The sequence below is a fragment of the Neopsephotus bourkii genome, unplaced genomic scaffold (assembly GCF_033783945.1).
Source record: "Neopsephotus bourkii isolate Nb327-2 ecotype Australia unplaced genomic scaffold, CSIRO-AGI_Nbou_v1 NB_1139, whole genome shotgun sequence".
Classification (NCBI taxonomy): Eukaryota; Metazoa; Chordata; class Aves; order Psittaciformes; family Psittacidae; genus Neopsephotus; species Neopsephotus bourkii.
Window position 1 is genome coordinate 4,328,036 of NW_026901625.1, and position 19,635 is coordinate 4,347,670.

At 57.1% G+C, this 19,635-nt stretch overlaps 1 protein-coding gene across 3 annotated transcripts in view; it reads right to left on the bottom strand.

Annotated features, from left to right (window-relative positions):
* Positions 1 to 19,635, bottom strand: part of PPFIA4 (PTPRF interacting protein alpha 4) — a 53,626-nt gene that overhangs the window by 21,356 nt on the left and 12,635 nt on the right. For all 3 annotated transcript variants that reach the window (XM_061363122.1, XM_061363121.1, XM_061363120.1), the window contains exons 2-5: positions 8,445 to 9,224; positions 1,079 to 1,180; positions 806 to 970; positions 206 to 280 (exon numbers count right to left, since the gene is read on the bottom strand). In XM_061363122.1, coding sequence (XP_061219106.1) covers positions 206 to 280; positions 806 to 970; positions 1,079 to 1,180; positions 8,445 to 8,681 — 579 coding nt within the window. In that variant the 5' untranslated portion in view covers positions 8,682 to 9,224. The remainder of the gene's footprint in view (positions 1 to 205; positions 281 to 805; positions 971 to 1,078; positions 1,181 to 8,444; positions 9,225 to 19,635) is intronic.

The window sequence follows — 19,635 nt, forward strand, 5'->3', positions numbered from 1 at the left end:
AGCATTCACTTAAAGACAGCCAATGCTTCATGTGAATGGCAAGTTTAGAGTTAAAGCCTTACATTAAAAGTGCCCAAATGCCATCTCTCTGCTCTGCCCCATGTTCTGTGGGGACTATTCCAACAAATTCAACCGGACACGATGCAGTCCCAGCCCAGTGGATGCCCACCAAGGGCCCAGGGTTGGCTGCCCAAACACCTCTTACCTGCCGATGGGCATCCACGAGCTGCTCCTCCAAGGTTGCCACTCGCTCTAAGGCTGCTCGCAAGCGTTCCCTGACCTGCAGGTGGGTAAGGCAATGGGAAAGGCCATCATTTATCTGTGATGTGGGTGGCCAGGATCTGCACCAGCTCCCAGGCCCTGCTGTCTGGCTGCAGCCAGGATCAGGTGGGTTCACATCCAGGGAACAGGCTCCGGGATGCTCCAGTTGGAGAGGAACGGCCTGAGCCAAGCTGACTTGGAGACCTATGGCCAGGCCAGCCTGAGGACATCTTTTAGCAGAGGAAGGAGATGCTTGAGGCAAATGAATCAGGAGGAACAACAACAGCTGTAACACGACTGAACCAGGGTACCAAACACTTCCATCACCATGAGTCACCCAGGGAAGCAAGTTCCCCATCCCCAACAGCCTCAAACCCAGAGCATCCCCTTGGCAGCCCCACCAGCTCCTAAAATGAGGGTGCTGAAGCTTTTGGATATCCAGAAAGCTTCCTCCTGAGGGGCCCCATGTTACCACCCAGCTTCACAGTAAGAAGAGCATCCAGTGGGAGGGAGGAGGAGGGTTGGGAGAAGGAGCCTGCCTCACCTTTTCATCTAGCGCCTTGTGGTGCTCAAAGAGTGACTTGAGTGCCTTGAGCACCTCGACCTCACTGGAGACCCCGGATGGCGACTGGGCCTGACGCTTGACCACGGTCATCCTCAGGGACCGCTCATGCCTCGACACCAGGCACTCCAAGTGCTCCAGCAAGAGCTGCAAGAGGCAGGAGGGAGGCTCTCACAGCCCGGGGCTGGCAATGCCGCTATCAGTGCCCCGCATTCCTGAGGCCTGGAAGGCAGGCAGCAGGCTCCAGGTGCTTACCCGGGTGTTGTTGCGCTCGGCTTTCAGCTCTGAGATCTCCTCTTCCCTCTCCAGGAGCTGCTCCCGGCATGCACTGAGCTCCCGTGTCAGCGTGGCAAACTCCTGCAGGAATCAGGGCATGGAAGGGATCAGGGAGAGTGGGATGGAGACCTCTGCAGAGCATCTCCCATCCAAACCCAACCACTGAGAGATGCTGACACCCAGAGGAACTGGGTGAGAAATCAGTGGAGAAGCACAGCCAGGCTGGGAGGTGACCTACTGCTGCCTTCCCCAAGTGCTTTGGACAAGGGAGAACGCAGCATCCCCATATTTATCCATTTGGTTTGATGTTTAATGACACAACAAACTGCTCAACAGCCCCAGAGGTGCTCTTTGGATGCATTTAAAGCATCCCAGCCAAGGCCACCAGAGGGTCCCCTTGATGCTGCACAGCACCATCCACAAGACCCATGTTGGAGGATCCCATTAGGCTAAAGCTCTGCACAAAGCCACAGCCAGCAGGATGAGTCCCCCAGCCCCCAGTTTGCCTCTGCCATGGCCTCAGGAGCAGGCATCATCCACAATCTCCTTCCAAAGAGGAAGGGCTGCCCCAATCCATCAAGCTTCTTGTGGGGCACCCCCACACCTCCAATCCCAGCTGAGAGAGATGTGCCTGGTACCCCCACTTCTTGCTCCAGTCACTGCTCCCTCCAGACAGGTGAGCCATGCACAGGGCAGTGCCAAGGCAGAGCCAGCACATCCTTTGGGATGTGATGGGCTCCTCAGAAACAGAGCAGTCGTGTTTGTGAATGGCAGAGGGGAAAGGAAACTTGCTCCTGAGTTCTGGGATGCAGGAGGGTTCACTCTCCCTTAGGAAGTGAATTCCCAGCACCTGTGTTAGCCCAGAAGCATCCTCCCATTGCTCCCAGTTTCTTTCCCAGTCGCCAAGTGGTGCCAGGACTGAGTGACATTCCTCAGCTGGAGAATTTTGGGGTGAAAAATGCAAATGTGGAAACTCTTCCCGAATCCACACCGGTTTCACAGTGTCGAGAAGAATGTGAAAAGCAGAAGGGTTTCCAAAGCAGCTGAGGGGGATCTGGCTGAGCGTTAACAGCCCAGATCTCACTGGGGGCTGCGAGGTGTTTTACAGCATGAAATCCACTTTCATGTTCAACAAATCAAACCCCTTCAAACGGAAGCAAAATGTTAAGGTTTAGGTTGCAATAGCTGACATTCTCCCCAGAGCTATTTAACCTCTCTTTGGCCCAGCCAGCTTTTCCCTCTCCCTTCCAACCCCAAGCTGCTCGTACTGGTTGGGCTGGGGGGGATGCTGGTATTGCTGGTGATGCTGAGACCCGAGTGTGCTGCAATGTGGAGGAAGGGAAAGAGCAATTGCAGAGGCCAAAATCAGTCACTGTCCCTCTAAACAGCTGCTTTCTGTCCATCACCATGCCTCAGGGCTGCTGCCACCCAACATCCTCACTGCAGCACTGAGCATCCCTTGAGCTCCTTTCCAGACCCATTTGCTTCCCCAGTGACATCTCCAGCTCTGCGGTCATCCCTGTGCCCATCAGTTGTCCCCCAAATCAATCACAGCACCCCAAACCTCCATCACCAGCCTCTGCATGCCCAGGCACCATCCTACCCTTGCTCTTGGATCACTCCACAGCCAGGTTGAACCCCACAGGACTCCATGGTGCTGGCCAAGCCTCTCCCAGAGCTGTGCTCTTCCAGCCAGTGGGAATTAGGGCTCAGCACATCCCATCAGCACATGCGTTTGTGAGCACACTGCTGGGTTATGCACGTGCTGTGAGCAACAGTGAGCAGCTCCTGAGCATCCCTGGGGATTATATTGTGCCTGGGAACACTGGTGTGTGAGTGACAGAAGGAGGTGTCAGATTAGGGGCCCATTCCCCACTTTCTGCTTCAGAACTGGGGATACGTCACTCCTCTGGCCCTTCAATAAGCCAAGAGACAGGCAGCAAAGCTGGAGGAGCTCGGCAAAAGCTTCCTTGCAGCTGTGATGGGATCTGATGGGCTGCTGAAAGACATCCCCAATGAGCTGTAATGGTGGGGGCCACATCGACTGCTTCCAGCACTTGTGGATCCAAAGCTCCCAGATCTGCAAAGAGTTCAAACCTTTTCCTCTGCCCCATGGCTCGCAGGGCAAATGGGGGCTGTGGGCATGGAGGCTCTCCCCACTGCAGTGACCAGGGCTGCACGTGCCATGGGATGGCTGGGACAAGGTATTGGAGGCAGCAAGGGAGGAGAGATGCCACGCAGGGGACAGGGATGAGCAGCACTCAGCGCTCCTCGCCCTGCATGGCCCGGGCTGGCTGAGCTGCACAGATTGAGCCCACAGCGATGCTTCCATCCCAGAATGTCAAGGGATTAGAGCAGGGAAAATCTGCTGGAGAGACACGGGCAGCCCCCCCCGCAGCCACCCGCTGCCAGACGTGGGTCAGCGGGTCAAAGCGTGGTGCCTGCTCCACTCCCAGCACCGTCATAGAACCATAGAAGGGTTTGGGATGGAAAGGAGCTTAAAGCTCCTCCAGTTCCAGACCCCTTCCACTGGAGCAGCTTGCTCCAAGCCCCTGTGTCCAACCTGGCCTTGAACACTGCCAGGGATGGGGCAGCCACAGCTTCTCTGGGCACCCTGTGCCAGCGCCTCAGCACCCTCACAGGGAAGAGCTTCTGCCTTAAATCCAACCTTAACTTCCCCTGTTTCAGTCTGAACCCATCACCCCTTGTCCTATCACTACAGTCCCTGATGAAGAACCCCTCTCCATCATCCTATGCTCCTGCCCAACCCTACCCCATCGGGCTGCTCCTCTCTGAGCCCTCCATCCCAGCAGGAATAGCTGCTCAGATCCTGGGCTGAGTGCCCCAGCAAGGAGGATAAGCTCTCAAACTAAGCAGGGACACCTATAAACAGATTAGAAAGTGAAGGAGAGGTGCCTAATCTCCAATCAAAGAATGGATGCTGAGACACAGCCCTGGGAGCCCTCAGGAGCCTGGGAAGGGGCTCATTTGGATTAGAACCACCCAAACCACAGGGCTGGGATCAGCCCCAAGCCCTGGGACAGGGAGGAGCAGAGTGGAGGGAGCTGGGATGGAAACCCAGAGCACAACAGGGTACTGAAATGGAGGGTTGTGGCTCAGGGCTTGGATCTTCAGGCAGCACCAGGCTGTTTGGTGCCTTCCTCCTCTGGAGGGTTTGGGATCTTCCCCCTTGGCTGCATCAGTGAGGAATGCACAGGGAAGAGCTCGAATTAGGCCAGAAGCAGCTACATGGAGATGGCTGGGAGAGCAAGGAGAGGTTTAGGAAGCTCAGGGGAGAAGGCTCAGAGCGTGAAAAAGCTGAAGTGCAAAAGTGCTCAGCCCAGAGCCATCTTCTGCCTCCAAAGCAAGGGAAATTCCCATTTGTGGCACAAGCACACACCTGAGCCTTGGGAACAAGGTGCCTCCAGCTGCAGGATTAATGGCACTGCATAGAATCATGGACTCACAAAACGGTTTGGGTTGGAAAGGTCCTTAGGATCATCCAGCTCCAACCCCTGCCACGGGCAGGGACCCCTTCCACTGGAGCAGCTTGCTCCAAGCCCCTGTGTCCAACCTGGCCTTGAGCACTGCCAGGGATGGGGCAGCCACAGCTTCTCTGGGCACCCTGTGCCAGCGCCTCAGCACCCTCACAGGAAAGAATTTCCTCCTTAGATCCAATCTAAACTTCCCCTGTTTCAGTTTGAACCCATTCCCCCTTGTCCTGTCACTACAGTCCCTGATGAAGAGTCCATCCCCACCATCCCTATAGGCCCCCTTCAGACACTGGAAGCTGCTCTGAGGTCTCCCCACAGCTTCTCTTCCCCAGGCTCAGCAGCCCCAGTGTTCTCAGCCTGTCTCCATACAGGAGCTGCTCCAGCCCCTGAGCATCCTCGTGGCCTCCTCGTGGCCTCCTCTGGCCTTGCTCCAACACTTTAAAGCCACTGATAGGAATGATTGCTCCTGCCAGGGCAGGCATGCAATGGAGAGGACGTGGAAGGATGCCCACGATGGGAAAGCAGCAGTTGGATCCCCAGCATCATTCAGTCCATGTTGGGCACAGGCAGAGCCACCACCCCGGCTCCTTCTTGTGTCCCAGGAGAGGTGCAGGATTATGGGAAAGCCCCAAAGCACAGCAGAGGGGATAAACACAACCCCTGTGTGCAGCATGGGATTACCGAGACTAAATCCCACTGGGTAAACCCAGGGCTTCAACTACCACCCATCCTCAGCACCAGGCAGGGCACTGGTGCGTCCTGGACCTGCTAGCACTGGGCCAGCAGGAGAGCTGGTGTCCTCCCCTCTCCACATGCAGCCAGGATGTGTATTTCCATGCGGGATTACTCAGGGAGGAGCAGTGCACAGCTGAGGAACCCAGCATCAGTGCCCTGATCTTGTTGGAGCAAGACCTGAACCACCAGATCCCTCCATCCCTGCCTAAAATCTCGAGGGCTCTCACCTCGGGACTGGTTTCCCCCTGCCTGGGGCTGCTGAGGGCCCTATTTACACACTGCTTTCAGCAAGTGTTACCTCCCAATGTTAACTCTGAAATGCCCCATCCCTGGAAGTGCTCAAGGCCAGGCTGGAGCAACCTGCTCTAGTGGAAGTGCTGCAACCCCAATAGGCAGCAGAGGGGCTATGAAGGAAGAACCATCAATAGCCCCTGTGGAATGTGGGAGCCCATTGTCCCCCTGGCAAAGCTGGGGACAGGGACTCCTGCCAAACCCCCAAGCCCTGCAGACAGGAGGGATGCCGTCCCAGTGCAACACATCTGGATACACCTGGAGCTCTGCATGTGAGGGGGCCTATAAGGATGCTGGCAAGGGACTCTTCATTAGGGACTGTAGTGATAGGACAAGGGGTAATGGGTTCAAACTGAAACAGGGGAAGTTTAGATTGGATCTAAGGAGGAAATTCTTTCCTGTTAGGGTGGTGAGGCACTGGAATGGGTTGCCCAGGGAGGTTGTGAATGCTCCATCCCTGGCAGTGTTCAAGGCCAGGTTGGACAGAGCCTTGGGTGCCACGGTTTAGTGTGAGGTGTCCCTGCCCATGGCAGGGGGTTGGAACTGGATGATCTTAAGGTCCTTTCCAACCCAAACCATTCTATGATTCTATGATTCTATGTTGCATCCCTGGGTGCCACCTACCCCCAGGAGAGCAGAGCAGAGGCCAGGCAGAAGGGAGCTACAAGCAATGCCAGGGCCGCAGGATGCTGCTGAGAGCACCCAGAGCCAGGGCTTGGTCCTCAACCGCATCCCCCCTGCACAAGCGGGCAGGGCAGAGGGATGGGAGCCGAGAGCTTTCATCCCGATTAAGTCGCATTCAGCGCTCCCCCATGAACAAATAAATCATGTAAGAGGCATTAAGGCAGCTTAGGCTCCCTGGGAAATCGTTCTGGAGTTCTGCCTTTTAGGGACTGAGGGATGCCCAGGGGAGATGGCTTGGCCACGTAGCAACCAAGCCCCACACGGGCAAGGCAGGAGCATCCCTGCCTGCCCCAAGCAGGGCTTCACCCCAGAGCACATTTCCTGCCTGCCCCATCAATGGCTTTGCCAGCACTCTGGAGCCTGTGCCCTGAAAGGATGCAGAGTGCCACATCCCCCAGCCACCATCCACCCCAACATCCCCAGGCAACTCATCCCCGCCTTCCCAGCCAGAGCTTGGCTCTTTGGTGACATGGGGAAAGGCTGTTGTAGCCACTGATAAGAACAGGTGCCCAATCTGCCCCCAAAATAGGGTTTCTTCAAGCAATCCAGCTTGAATCCCATCCCCATGGGGTCTGACACACCGCTCCTGGGTAAAAGGGCTCACAGATGAAGAAGATGGGACAGACCCTTGGAATGCCCCCGCGCAGTGCCCTGGGGAACAGACTCGCCGCATCCCACTTACCTGGTACATGCACATGCTGGGGTTAATCCCATTGGGCAGAGGAGCGCCTGTGGGTTTGCTTCCCGGGTTCATTCCAAGCCCTCATCTCCCATGAGGGCAGGCGCTGGGCACCGGGTGCTGCCGTGCCCAGGGAGGGACAGGCAGCAGGAGCACCAGGACATTCCCCATGTGCTGCCTGCCCTGCTCACATCCCTACATCCCTCGCTGTGGTGCTGGAAGCGGAGGCATCCAGGGGGATGGAGGGTGCCACCGAGCCCCTTGGTGCTGATGCAGTTTGTTCTTTGTGCAGAAGCAGCGTACAAGGAACTGTTCCTGTGCACAGGAGCACTGCACAGCCCTTTGCTGGAGCAGGGATGGAGGCTAAATCCGTGCGGTCCCTTAATCCCAGGCACTGTGCGGGGCGGGCAGCGGGTGCTCGGCGTGACCTGGGTTGCTCTCTCCAGTGTGTACAGGCAACAGAGGCAGGAGCAGAGGGGATGCGAGCCCCCAGCACATGGGAGGTGGTGGTGGTGGCCCTGCCTGCACCCAGTACTTGGATGTGAGTCAGCGCATCCCTGGGGACAGGGAGCAACTCGTCCACGGGGAAGCCAGGTTGGACACAGGGGCTTGGAGCAAGCTGCTCCAGTGGAAGGGGTCCCTGCCCGTGGCAGGGGTTGGAGCTGGAGGAGCTTTAAGGCCCCTTCCAACCCAAACCACTCTGTGAGTGCATGACTCTATGAGCAGCCCAGCTCCGTGCATGGACACATGGGCTGCCTTCCTCCAGAACTGTGTCCCCAGCCCAGGGCAGAGCAAGGATGTGAGAGCTGCCCAGACACCATCCCAGGCTCTATCCTGGCTTGTGCCACCAGTTTTGATCCATCCATTGTCCCCTGTCTCCCTAGGGCGCCCCAAACCCCAGCACCAAGCAAGGAGGATCCGTAGTGTCAGCACTGGCACAGCCAGAGCAGATACTGATGTCCAAAGCCTCCTGTTTCCCCTTCTCCCCACATCACACCCACAATGGGGTAGTGCAAAAGCCCCCCAGATCCTGCCTCCCCCATGTCTGGGCCCTGGGAGAGCTCAGATCCACCCTGCACAGCCCTGTGAGGCTGATCCATCCCATCCTCTTCTGACCTCAGCATCCCCAGTGGGTGAGCACGGGCTCTGCATTTGCCTCCTGACACCCTAGGATGCCCTTGGGAATGTTTTTCCCCTTCTCCATATCCATTCCCTGTGCAACAGCGGGGATTGTGGTCCCACACATGGCCACATGGACCAATGAGGGGTGCACATGTCCAAGGTGGCCGCGGCTTGGCCTGGGAGAACCCATGGACATCACCATTGCCACGAGGTGCAACAGCATCCCCGCTCCCACACCGGCTCCCCCTTCCTGGAGCTGAAAACCACATCCAAGCCTCCCACTGCCATCGGGGGGGGGCCGCAGTGCAGGCTCCTGCTCACCCCCAAGCCAGGCCCTTACCTGGGGCAGCGCGGAGTTGAGCTGCCTCTGGAGCTGGTCCCGCTCGCGCAGGGTCTCCTGCAGGCGGCTCTGGGTGACAGCGAGGGTCTCGCGGGTCTCCCGCAGGGTGTCCAGCAGCTTGTCCCTCTCGTCCAGCATGTTCACCATCAGCTGCTCGAAGTCAGCATCCGCCTCGGAGCCCTGCGGGGGCCCCAGGGGGTCCCCCTCGCTGATGGTGGGCATCACCTCGCACATCATGGCGGGGCAAAGGGTGATGGGGTCCTGAAGGGGAGGTGGGTGCTGGGTGCTGTTGAGCTCTGTGGCCCCAGTCACGTAGCTACAGGCTCCTGTGGGTCAGGGGAGCCAGCACGGGAGGGGGCAATGGGGTGGTGAAGGCGGGGGGGATCCCCCATCCCTTCTTTTTGGGTGCTAAGCAGAAGCTGGCATCACTCCGGCGGGGATGGAGCGACGTCCTTGGCACCAACAAGGTCCTTGCAGTCTTAAATCCCCCTGTTTGGCTGCTTGTCACTGCCACGGTCCCTCGTGTCACCTCTCTGATGCCTCTTGGAGGGGCTGCAGCATCAGTGAGCCATGGAGGTGTTCAGAGGGGGACAAAGGCACCCTTGAGGATCCATCCCGATGGGAAGCCCAAGCTGGCAGCAGCACAGGGAGGGTCTGGGGGATCTCTGGGCTGCCTGGGCATGCTGAAGAGAAGGCCGGTGATGGTGGCTGCTCTCCCCAAGGCTGAGATGGTCACTGCTGATGCAGGAACGTTTCTTCACTTGGTATCTCCGTAGTGACCTACAGGAGAGGGGACAGAGGTCAGATCCCTCCTGCTGCCCCAGGGCACCTGCCCAGCACTCTTTGTGTGTCCCCCCCAGCAAACCCCAAAGGGTTGCAATAGGTGGGCTCAGCACTCTCAGGAATGGGCTGTGCCAGGATGTGCCACCCTGCACCCACATGGTCACTACGCTGCATCGAGGATGGTACCAAGGGAACAGCCTGATGGGGACTTCTATTGATGGGTGAGCTTCAGCCTATTGCAGCTGGATGAGGGTCCCCAGCAGCAAGGGATGTGCTGCTGTCACCCAAGCACCTTGGGGACCTCATCACTGCCTCGACCAGGCTATGCCTGCAATGGGACAAAAACCATGGGCAGGACTGGAGCTGAGCAGCAAAACACAATGTGGCAAACTCAGTCTAATGCTGCTTATGGGGGAGCCTGCCTTAAGCTTTTAAATCTTTACAACAGACATAATGCTTGAGGATCTGAAGGGGGCCTATAGGGATGCTGGAGAGGGAATGGGATCAAACTCAAACAGGGGAGATTTACTTTCCAGTGCCTAAAGGGGCTGCAGGAAACCTGGAGAGGGGCTTGGAACAAGGGCCTGTAGGGACAGGCCAAGGGGAATGGCTTGAACCTGCCCGAGGGGAGACTGAGCTGAGCTCTTAGGCAGAAGCTCTTCCCTGTGAGGGTGCTGAGGCGCTGGCACAGGGTGCCCAGAGAAGCTGTGGCTGCCCCATCCCTGGCAGTGCTCAAGGCCAGGTTGGACACAGGGGCTTGGAGCAAGCTGCTCCAGTGGAAGGGGTCCCTGCCCGTGGCAGGGGTTGGAGCTGGAGGAGCTTTGAGGTCCCTTCACCCCAAACCAGGCTGGGGTTCTGTGATACAAGGTTAAGTTTGAATATCCTCACGTCACTCCCCTTTCAAACCAATGTACGCACGCAGACAGAAAGGACCCATGTGCCCTCATGGGCCGGATCAGCCCGTTCTGGCCCTTTGGGCTGGAACAAAAGCTCGTGTCTCAAAGAGCTCAGCAGCACAGTGGGGCCCTTCTGCCCCGTTTAAAGGAGAAGGAGGTACTTTAGTGCACAGCAGCCATGCAGACACCCACTGCCGGGGCCAGGGGAACCATGGCTCCGTTCTTGGGCTGACATTGGCTCCTCAGCTGATGGGAAGTTTGACACAAAACCTGCTCTAAAAATAGAGGAGCTCTGGCAAAAGCATCAGCCCCTTGATGTGCATCCAGTGTGGTACAGAGCCGGCCCCGGTGTGCCAAGGACATGGGACAGGGATGTCTCACACATGGCTGTCCCTCCTCCTCCCCCTGTAGGGATTTAAGTCACATCCCTCAAGAGGGATAAAACCTGTCAGGGGTGTGTTAACGCTGAACCCTTGAGGGGTGAGCTCATGCTCTTTCCCCTCTGCTGGGACATGGCTGACAAGGAGAACCATGCACTGAGGACATCCCATCCCCATAGCATCCCTGCAAACAGGAGGCTGGTGGAGGAAAAGGCATAGAGTGAGCATTCCAGCCCTTGGGTTGATCTGGACATGAGCTTCATCACCATAACTAAACAGGTAAAGTGCTTCCTAGTCCTTCTTCCCCAAATAAGCATCCCCAGTGGTACCCACACAGGAATCAGGCTCATCCCAGGGCTGAGCCTTGTTAATTGGGTGCAAAACCCAAATGAGGTGACTCCGTTTCACTGCCGTGCCTCTGTCTGTGAGATGAGTGTGGAGAAAGCACGTCCACACCGTTGAAAGCCCTCGAGCATGATGTGAATGGCAAAACCAGCCACGTGGCTCCATCCCACCCCAGCTGCTGGCAGGGACCTGAATGAATTATCAGGCGAATTAAGACGTATCAATCAAGGCACAGAGAGAAGAGCCCTGCCAGCACTTAGAGAGGGGGAATGCTGCAGGGAATGGCATAAATCTGATGGGAGAAATGATGGGAGGGAAAGGAGAGACTCACCATGAGGAGCCTCTGTGATTCTGGACTCACAGGGGGCAGGAGGAGGCATGGATTTACCCATCCATCACCCAAGGGGTAATTCACTTTTTGCTTGCCCCACAGCTGAGCTGGTGCACGGGTGGTTGGGGGGCTTTGGGTAAGCCCATGTGCTACTTTGCTTTCCTGCAACCCACCCCTGTATACTGTTGTATTCTGTTACATCTGCTGTGCTTGTGAAGAGAGACTGAGAGTGATAAGCACAGCACAACACCTGCGCCTGGGGAGGGTGATAACAGGATCACAGGGACCTTGCAGAGCATCAGTGCTGGTCCAGGACAGACTCATCCCATCTCACTGGTCCCCAAACCATCTGTGCTCTGTGCTCCTCAGCATACTTATCAGAGATGATACAGCACAAAACTGACCCCCCAGGATAAGGCAATGCTTAGTGACTCAGAGCAACGCCAAACCCCAAGCCCCAGGAGCAGCCCGGATAATGGCGAGGACCATTGTCCAGTGTCAGGACAGTGCAAAGGTTTTATTCCTGATACTGAGTGAGGACGCCAGGCCCAGGCTGGGTTTGATACCTGCTGTCTCCAAGCCTTTTGGAGCGGGAAGTGTGTTGGGTGAGCAAGAGGCAATGCAAGGAGACTCACACACAGAGCAACATCCGTGCATGCAGGGGTGTGCACAGGAGCAGGGATGCCACAGAAGCAGGGATGTGCACAGGAGCAGGGATGCGCACAGGAGCAGGGATGCGCACAGGACCAGGGATGTCACAGGAGCAGGGATGTGTGCAGGAGCAGGGACATGCACAGGATGCACACTGGAGCAGGGATATTCACAGAAGCACAGATGTGCATGGGAGCAGGGATGCGCATGGGAGCAGGGATGCGCACAGGAGCAGGGATGCGCACAGGAGCAGGGATGTGCACAGGAGCAGGGATGTGCACAGGAGCAGGGATGTGCACAAGAGCAGGGATGTGCCCAGGAGCAGGGATGTGCACAAGAGCAGGGATGTGCCCAGGAGCAGGGATGTGCACAGGAGCAGGGATGTGCACAAGAGCAGGGATGTGCCCAGGAGCAGGGATGTTCACAATAGCAGGGATGTGCACAGGAGCAGGGATGTGCACAGGAGCAGGGATGTGCACAGGAGCAGGGATGTTCACAATAGCAGGGATGTGCACAGGAGCAGGGATGTGCCCAGGAGCAGGGATGTGCCCAGGAGCAGGGATGTTCACAAGAGCAGGGATGTGCCCAGGAGCAGGGATGTGCCCAGGAGCAGGGATGTGCCCAGGAGCAGGGATGTTCACAAGAGCAGGGATGTGCCCAGGAGCAGGGATGTGCCCAGGAGCAGGGATGTGCACAAGAGCAGGGATGTGCCCAGGAGCAGGGATGTGCACAGGAGCAGGGATATTCACAATAGCAGGGATGTGCACAGGAGCAGGGATGTGCCCAGGAGCAGGGATGTGCACAGGAGCAGGGATGTGCACAGGAGCAGGGATGTTCACAAGAGCAGGGATGTGCCCAGGAGCAGGGATGTGCCCAGGAGCAGGGATGTTCACAAGAGCAGGGATGTGCCCAGGAGCAGGGATGTGCACAAGAGCAGGGACGTTCACAATAGCAGGGATGTACACAGGAGCAGGGATGTGCCCAGGAGCAGGGATGTGCACAGGAGCAGGGATGTGCACAAGAGCAGGGATGTGCCCAGGAGCAGGGATGTGCCCAGGAGCAGGGATGTGCCCAGGAGCAGGGATGTTCACAAGAGCAGGGATGTGCCCAGGAGCAGGGATGTGCCCAGGAGCAGGCATGTTCACAAGAGCAGGGATGTGCACAACAGCAGGGATGTGCACAACAGCAGGGATGTGCATGGTGTGGGGATGTGCAGGAAGCTCCCCTCGCCAGGAGCAGCCCCTCACTGCAGCACCACTTCAAACCATGGGATTCTCTCCATCCTCCACAAGCACCAGCAGATCCCCCATTCCCACACAGCCATTCCCATCTGGGGGGTGCAGACACAAGCTGCCATCCCCACATAGCAAAGCTCAGCATCTCTTAGCCAGACCCACACGTCCAGCCAGACCCTTTGAAGCACCTCGGGGCTGTCAGTGTGCATCACAGCCCCAACACATCACCCACTGCCCTTTAGCACCAGCGAGGGCAGAGGGGCCTGAGCTTGCTCACATTTAGCAACCAAACGCTGCCTGTGAATCCCAACCCTTCAAGTGCATGTGGTAAAACCCCGGGAATGCTGCTGCTGGGGCTCCGAGGGCCTGAAGTGATGGGATAATCACTGGGTAGAGAGTGGGGATGTGAGGAGACAGCTGGGGAGCTCAGCAAACAGACGCCGCACGGCTCCAGCCCTTTGCTGGGTATTTTTAGTGCCGCAGGGCTGCCAGGCAGAGCCCTGCTGGAAGCAGGTTGCTGCCAGGGAAAACGTGTTGGTTTTCCTATCCCCCTCCATCATTGTCTGTCCCCCCCTAAGTGATGCTCTCTCTGCTCTTTGGGCTGCAAACCAGCACAGTCACGCGCTGCCTGCTTGGAGAGGCTGGTTCCCAATGGCAGTGTCCAGACATGGAGCAGCTCATGGAGAGCAGAGGCAGGGGGTTTGCCCTTGAGCTGGTTCTTTGCTCACACAGCTCCGGAGGCATTCAGGCTGCCCATGGGATGCTGGGTCCCCGGGAGCACCCTGGCTTTCCCCTTGCCAGCACAGCCAGCATTGACCCTCACACAAACCCTCCTGTGCGCCGAGGCAGAGACAGGCGTGTGTTTTATCTCTGAACAGCTCCACTCTCATCTCAGCCCTGACAAGAGACAGAATAAAACCCCCTGTGTCAGCGAGATCCTCACCCCGGCAGGCAGCTGGCAAAGAGGTTTAACACACACCTTGGAGGCAACAAGCTGGAGGAGATTGATCATCCCATAAAGACGTCACTTTGATCTTTTCCATGCCTGGAAAATCCCCGTCAGGCGAAACTGGCCTCCGAGAGCAGCGCAGGCAGGGCAGCAGAGCCCACACTGGTACCCGGGATGCAGCTCAGCAGCATGAGGATGGCTTCTCCTCCACCAAAAGCGGCAAAACAGGGTCCTGGTACTGACCCCGTCCCAGCCAGGCCAAGAGGAATCACAGAACCCAGCCTGGTTTGGGTTGAAGGGACCATAAAGCTCCTCCAGCTCCAACCCCTGCCACGGGCAGGGACACCTTCCATAGGGCAGCTTGCTCCAAGCCCCTGTGTCCAACCTGGCTTTGAGCACTGCCAGGGATGGGGCAGCCACAGCTTCTCTGGGAAGAAGAGACCAGGAAGATCCAATTTCCCATGGGGCCCATATGGTGATGGTACCTTCCCATTCCCTCACACAGCCCCGCTGCTGGCAGGGGACCGCGCAGATGGTGCCAGCCGCTGCCAGGGGCAGCCCGTGGCCAGGACACCCAGGGATAAGAAGGGAAATGAGGAATTCTGGCCAGGAATCAGGTGCCAGTTTTTAGCAGCACAGGATTAGGCTCACACACAAAGAGGTGAGGTGGATCTGCAGAGGGAGAGGCACCAGTGTGGAGAGATGCGCTATGGATGCGCTCCACACCGGAGGAGAGATGCAGGGGTGCCTCCTCTCCTGTCCAAGCCTGGGAAGTCACCTGAGGTCCCCACACCTGCAGCAACGTGTCCTTTGCTCCTCCAGAGACAATGCCCAACTTGTTCCATGCTGGAGATGCAGCCCTGGCAAGATAAGACCCTTGGGCATCATCTCCAGGTTTTGGACCAGTGTAGAGGTGACAGGGAAGCACCTAAAGCATGGGGACAGAGGACACTGCAGGCAATGAGACAGCTGCTCTTTAACAGGCACATTTCTGCCCCAAAGCCTTGCTCCCAAACCAAAAAGCATCTCCTCTCCTCAGCCCTTGCTCACTCCGAGCCGGAGCAGGAACCAGGAGGAAAAGTGTCCAGATCTGGCTGTTTCTTTGCAGGGAGAAGTGTTAGTATTCCACTGGTATTTTTACTTCCCAGTGGGAGGGAGGCATTACACACCACTTCCAGTGGGTATTTTCAGAAAGCCACCTGCTCCTCACCATTGTGCACAAACACAATGGTTCTGCAGCAAAAAACTCGTCAGACGAGGAGCCAAAATCTCTGCTGGGTCCTTGGGGTGCACAGTGCAGAGGATGGAGAACACCCCTGCAGGGGATGGCACCTCACCCCGGTCACGTACATCGGTTTACAGCACCATGGCACTCCTTGGAGTGTGTTGGATCAGCTCTTTTATGGTGTCTGACTCAGTTTCCCTGTTTGGGCTGTGTCCTCACCTGATCCCAGAGGAAGGGGTAACCTCAATGTATTGCAAGGAGGAATGTGGCACATGAAGGTAGTACCGGGATAAAGACACACCAACACGCAAGCCTCCTGCCTTTGTGCAGATGACAGACGGAAGGAGCCTTGGAGGGGCTCCAAAGTGGATGATCCCTCTGACAAGTGAGATCCCAAAGCATGGCCAAGACACTCAGCAAGGCCAGGCTCATCCTCAAGTTTCAGCTCTGGGTTTGCAACGGCCAAAAACACAACCAAGGGGAGAGAGGACAACGGGTATGGAGGTGCTGCTGAACCCATGAGGATCCCAGTGCGGGCAGGAGCTCACATGGAAGCCACACAAGGGCGTGCAGCCACTGTAAGAGCCCACAAGCTGGATCTCACCCTGCTGAAGCAGGAGGGGTTACCCCAAACCATCAGAAACACAATCCCCCCAATCCTGTCACCTGCACCCAGGGTGGATTCCCCCAGAGATCCAACAGCATCACTGGAAGGATGGGACTGCCACAGAAACACCGGTGCCTTCAATGGGTGAGTGATGGGAAACCACTTCATACCAGGAGCCAGACTCCCTGGAAGGGAGGAGAAGGATATGCCTGGTGCATCACCCCGAGCTCACATCCCTCTTCCAGGATGTGGTCTGCACTAGGATCCAGCCACAGACACACGGAGGAGTGTTAACAGCAACTGACACGACATGAAAAAGCCACAGTCTGGTTCCAATCGTTTCCTCTTTCAACAGCTGGCCCATTGGCCATCCCTGTGTGTGCATGTGGCTGTTTCATCCCTATTACTGCAACCTTGCAACCCAACCTACGTCCTTGGCTATGTTGGGATAAAACCTTTGACTTCTGCTTCATGCCAGGTTAGGTTAAAGAAGCAGCAGAGGAAAACGCAATCGCCAGAGCTCTTTTGGAAGCAGCACGTCGAGATGAAGCAGCCCTACATGAATCTGCCATCCCTGGAGACATCCCAGGCCAGGCTGGATGTAGCTGTGGACAACGTGCTCTAGTTGAACATCTCCCTGCTCATTGCCGAGGGTTGCACTAGATGAGCTTTGAAGGTCCCTTCCAACCCAAACTACGCTATGATTCTATTCTATGACTATGAAGGTGAGCACTGGGATCCCAGCACTGGGACTGGGATCCAGCCCGAAGGGGATGCAGAGGGAACAAGGCGAGGGGAAGCAACCTATAACCATAGTGAGAAATCGTGAGCTTGCCCCAGAGGTGGCATCACTGCAAGAGTCCCCTCTCCTTTGGGCAAGTGAGGCTCCTTGCCTCGGTCTCCCCACTGCCCGGGCAGGGACTCGAGGGGTGACTGGTGATTCTCTGTGAGGTTTTGCCACAGGCACCTCCCTCCCACCCCCGGGCCACTGCTGAGGAGTTATTTATTGCATCCAGGGCCTCCTCCCCACTGCCAAACCAGCCCTGCCCTGATTTAGTCACCCACCCGAGCACTCCCGGGTGCTAATTTATGCAGCGACGGGGGAAGAGGCACCAGCTGAAATCACAGAATCCCAGAGTCGGGTTGGGAGGGACCTTAAAGCTCCTCCAGCTCCAACCCCCTGCCATGGGCAGGGACACCTTCCATAGAGCAGCTTGCTCCAAGCCCCTGTGTCCAACCTGGCCTTGAACACTGCCAGGGATGGGGCAGCCACAGCTTCTCTGGGCACCCTGTGCCAGGATTTTACCACTCATGCTCTAGCCCATGCTACTACCATGCCCACTCAGTGACCCTGGTACCCATCCTGCTTGCCACAGTCCCCACAGTGCCTGTTCAGCACTGCCTTCATCCTTGTTCCTCTGCACCAGCACCCGAGCTCTGGATACTCAGCATCATGCTGGAAGAGCAGAGAGACTGGCCACAGGGAGCACAATGCCCCAGCACCCGAGCTAGGGATGCTCAGCACCGTGCTGGCTGAGCACAGAGACTGGCCAGAGGGAATCCAATGCCCCAGCACCCGAGCTAGGGATGCTCAGCACCGTGCTGGCTGAACAGAGAGACTGGCCAGAGGGAATCCACTGCCCCAGCACCTGATGTAGGGATGCTCAGCACTATGCTGGCTGAGCACAGAGACTGGCCAGAGGGAATCCACTGCCCCAGCACCTGAGCTAGGGATGCTCAGCATCATGCTGGCTGAACAGAGAGACTGGCCAGAGGGAATCCACTGCCCCAGCACCTGATGTGGGGATGCTCAGCACCGTGCTGGCTGAGCGCAGAGACTGGCCACAGGGAGCACAATGCCCCAGCACCCGACCTAGGGATGCTCAGCACTATGCTGGCTGAGCGCAGAGACTGGCCAGAGGGAGCACAGTGCCCCAGCACCCGAGCTAGGGATGCTCAGCATCATGCTGGAAGAGCAGAGAGACTGGCCACAGGGAATCCACTGCCCCAGCACTGTTCAGCTGGTTTGAGGGGTTTGAAACCATGGTGCAAGGTTCAACGTGAGGGAACTAACACAGAGTTACCCCAGAACATGTGGCCAGTGTCGCTGCTTGCAGGAGCCGAGTGGCAGCAGAGCTCTCATCTGAGCATTTACTGTCACAAAAAGCAGCCTGAGCTTTAGTTCAGCTCAATTTCCAGCTTGCTCCCTCTTAAAATGTCAGCTCTGTGGAGCCAGGCTAATGCAGTGAGCACGTCCCTGCCAGCAGCCTCCAGTGCAGCCCGAGCACAGCCCCGTGCCTGGCACCAAGAGCCCAGGGAGCTTTGCCCTTGTCTCCACTGAGCTTCTGCAGCCATGCCCAGCTCACCCAAGAAGACCTTTGTGTTGATGGCCACAACCACACCATCATCATCATGAGCGTGGCCCCTGTTTCCATCCATCACTCCTAAAGAGCACCCAAGAAGCATCAATCCCCTTTACTCCCATGGGCACAAAGCCTCGACACAGCACTCTGCAATCCCCACCCCAGCACTTGGAGGACCTCCTGCACACGCTGAGCTGGGACAAGTGGGAACTGTGCTTGCAGCTCAGCAGGCTCTTGAACAAACAACACATAGGTAATGACATGGGTGAGTGAGTGGCTGGAGGAGATGCATGGGGTGGGTCCCATCCTCGTCCCTCTGAGCAGTGCTCCTTTGGGCACCCCAAAACATGGTGTCGTGGTTTAAGCCCAGCCAGCCATGCAGCTCACTTGCTCCCTCCTGCCTTTCTCTCCCTGCTCCAGGAGGGATGGGGAGGAGAATCAAAAGAATGTAACTCTCACGGGTTGAGATAAGAACAGTTTAGTAACTAAGGTATAACACAAACCACTGCTGCTACCACCAGTAACAATAATGATAAGGGAAATAACAAGGGAAGAGAATACAACCGCTCACCACCCGCCAACCGATACCCAGCCTGACTGAGCAGTGATCTAACCCTTCCGGGTAACTGCCCCCAGTTTATATAGTGGGCATGACGTGTTGTGGTATGGAATACCCCTTTGGCTAGTCTGGGTCAGGTGTCCTGTCTCTGCTTCCTCCCGGCTTCCCCTCCTCTCTGGCAGAGCACGAGGCTCACAAAGTCCTTGGTCAGTCCTTGAGCAGCAACTAAACCCATTGGTGTTATCAGCGCTGTTCCCAGGCTGAAAGTCAAAAACACAGCACTGCACCAGCTACTGAGAAGGAGAAAAATGTCTGCTGCTGCTGACCCCAAGACCTCCTGTCACTGCACAGCCTCGTAAAGAAGTCCCTCTCCAGATTTCTTGTAGGTCCTGTTTAGGTATGGGCTTAGTCAGGTCTCCCTGGAGCCTTCTCTTCTCCATGCTGAACACCCCCAGCTCTCTCAGCCTGTCATCATCATGCCCTTAGAGCATCTTTGTGACCCTTCATAAGCCCATCATTGTAGGATCATAAGAGAACAGAGGTTGGAAGGGACCCCAGCTCCCCCAGCCTCTCTCCTCATGCACCCTGCTCCAGTCCCTGCCTGTTGCTAAACCCACTCCTGCTTGCCAGTAGCATTCCTGAACTGGGGATCTGAAGCCTGGACGGAGGATTCCAGAGCATCCCTTCCCTTGTTCTCCTGCCGTGCTCCTGCTCATACAGGAGCTGCGATGCTGCTCTCCTCCCTTGCTGCCAGGGCACACGCTGCCTCCTGCCCACCCAGACCTTTCCCATGGGCTGCTCCCAGCCAGGAGCCCCAGCCTGGGCCATTGCAGGGCAGTTCCCTGCAGGGACCCCTGTGTCCCCTGC